The sequence below is a fragment of the Muntiacus reevesi genome, chromosome 1 (assembly GCF_963930625.1).
Source record: "Muntiacus reevesi chromosome 1, mMunRee1.1, whole genome shotgun sequence".
Classification (NCBI taxonomy): Eukaryota; Metazoa; Chordata; class Mammalia; order Artiodactyla; family Cervidae; genus Muntiacus; species Muntiacus reevesi.
In genome coordinates this window covers 188,865,893-188,868,538 of record NC_089249.1, presented here as the reverse complement: position 1 = coordinate 188,868,538, position 2,646 = coordinate 188,865,893, and the positions used below count along the sequence as shown (strand labels likewise).

The 2,646-nt window shown below is 39.0% G+C and overlaps 1 protein-coding gene across 1 annotated transcript; it reads left to right on the top strand.

Annotated features, from left to right (window-relative positions):
• The first annotated feature begins 249 nt into the window (after nucleotides 1-249).
• Nucleotides 250-1,179, top strand: LOC136155942 (olfactory receptor 7A10-like). Its single transcript, XM_065918187.1, has one exon. It carries the CDS (start codon nucleotides 250-252, stop codon nucleotides 1,177-1,179), a length of 930 nt encoding a protein of 309 aa, XP_065774259.1.
• The last annotated feature ends 1,467 nt before the right edge of the window (nucleotides 1,180-2,646 follow it).

Sequence of the window (2,646 nt, the reverse complement as noted above, 5' to 3'; positions counted from 1 at the left end):
AATAAATGATAGAATTTCCCATTAAGGGTGGAACACAACATGGTGACAAAAAAGCCAAAAATGGGAAAATTTCCTTATCAGGCATAATAATAGGGAATCCCACAGAGGATTAGGTCCATACACAAAAGGATTGATATACATTTTGTTACTGCAAAATGTAAACTAACCATTTCAATTTTGTGAGTGAAAGCCATTTGTGTAAAGATAACTAATGCTGTTTTTCTCCTTTCTTATTCTCAACTTCAACAAATGGAAGAAGAAAGTCTCACAGTAGTTTCAGGATTTCTTCTGGGATTTTCAAAGGAACAAGAATTGCAGCCCATCACATTCATGATTTTCTTCTCCATGTATCTAATCACTGTGTTTGGAAATCTGGCTATCATCCTAGCCACCATTTCTGACTCCCACCTCCACACATCTATGTACTTCTTCCTCTCCAACCTGTCCTTTGTAGACATCTGTGTTACCTCTACCACCATCCCAAAGATGCTGTGGAACATCCAGAACCAGGGCAAGCTGATAAGCTATGAAAGCTGCATTACTCAGATGTACTTTGTCATACTCTTTGTAGGGTTGGATGATTTTCTCCTAACAGTGATGGCCTATGACTGCTTTGTGGTCATCTGTCACCCCCTGCACTACACAATCATTATGAATCCATGGCTTTGTGGCATTATGCTCCTGGTCTCCTGGATCATCAGTGTCTTGCATTCCTTCTTACAAACCTTAATGGTTTTGCAGCTTACCTTCTATACACATTTAGAAATCCCTCATTATTTCTGTGAACTTAATCAGTTGATTCAACTTGCCTGCACTGATACCTTTCTTAATGACATAGTGATGTATTTTGCAGCCGCACTTCTGGGTGGTGGTCCCCTGGTTGGTATCATTTACTCATACTCCAAGATAGTGTCTTCCATTTGTAAAATCTCATCATCTCAGGAGAAGTATAAAGCATTTTCCACTTGTGCATCTCACCTTTCAATTGTCTCCTTATTCTATTGTACATGCTTAGGAGTGTACCTAAGCTCTGCTGTTACCCACAGCTCACACTCAAGTGCAACAGCCTCATTGATGTACACAGTGGTCACACCCATGCTGAACCCCTTCATATACAGTCTGAGAAATAAAGACATAAAGAGGGCTATGAAAAGATATGTGGGGATGACAGTTACCTAGGGTGCAACTGTCCTGGAGTTGAACCAGGCCATATGAGTACAGGATTTAAAATCTTGGAGCCAGAAGGTATAATTTCAGCAGTTTTACCTCTTATCATTTTCCTGCTCTCCCAAATTATTTTCTATTTCAAATCATATGACTTTGGATTTCTTTAAAAATTCTTTTTCTCAGATAAAAAAATATAATATCAAGCCTTATAGCAGAAAGTGAAGAAGAACTAAAGAGCTTCTTGATGAAATTGAAAGAGGAAAGTGAAAAAGTTGGCTTAGCTCAGAAAACTAAGATCATGGCATCCAGTCCCATCACTTCATGACAAATAGATGGGAAAACAATGGAATCAGTGACAGACTTTACTTTCTTGGGCTCTAAAATCACTGCAGATGGTGATTGCAGCCATGAAATCAAAAGGCGCTTTCTCCTTGGAAGAACAGCTATGACCAACCTAGACAGCATATTGAAAAGCAGAGACATTACTTTGCCAACAAAGTGAGAGTGTAACACACAGGAAGGCCAGGGTCTCCAAAGAGACGAAATAAATTGCAAGTGTCAGACATTTTTTTATTTCTCTCTTAAGTGGCAGGATGAAACAAACTAGTGATATATTTTTTCCCCTTCTGTATACAAATTTAAAAAGAGGTTTCTCTTAAAATACTATGTTGCCATAATGACACCTAGTTCCACCTGAACTTAACTTTTCTCAAATCTTGAGCTAACCAATGCAATTTTCTTATGGAAATGTTTGTCTTAAGTTATGTTAATGTACGATACATTTATCCCAAACTCTATCTTCAAGTCGGTTCCACCTAAAGGCGCAGAACTGACTTGACAAACCAGTATGTTATCCTCAAACATTGTTCTCCTAATCCATGTAAATTGAACTATTTGTATTGTAATCTGCCATTCTACAAGTTTCAAGTCAATAATTTTATGGCCCAGGATGACTCACCTGGTGCCAAGATTATCTCAAAATGCATCTTGTGGGTGAGGGGCCTGGTGTCATTCTCTGAGTTTTTAGGCATTCCTTTTTCATTAACAGGCTGCTAGTAACTATATAACATCCAGCTAAAAACTAGCAGGCGGGTATTCTTTCTGCCCCCTTCTGAAGTCTATGTCAGAAGCTTTCTCTATCTCTTTTATACTTTAATAAAACTTTATTACAAAAAAGCTCTGAATGATCAAGCCTCCTCTCTGTCCCCAGATTTAATTCTTCTCCTCCGGAGGCCAAGAATCCCAGCGTCTTTCGTGGTTCAGCAACAAACTTTCAAAAGGTCCGTCTAGTCAAAGCTATGGTTTTCCCAGTACTCATGTATGGATGTGAGAGTTGGACTGTAAAGAAAGCTGAGGGCCGAAGAATTGATGCCTTTGAATTGTGGTTTGGAGAAGACTGTTGAGAGTCTCTTGGACTGCAAGGAGATCAAACCAGATCCATCCTAAAGGAAATCAGTCCTGAATATTCATCGGAAGGAC

Excerpts from the sequence above, each read along its gene's own strand:
- LOC136155942 (XM_065918187.1), top strand. The coding sequence starts at position 250 with ATGGAAGAAGAAAGTCTCACAGTAGTTTCAGGATTTCTTCTGGGATTT.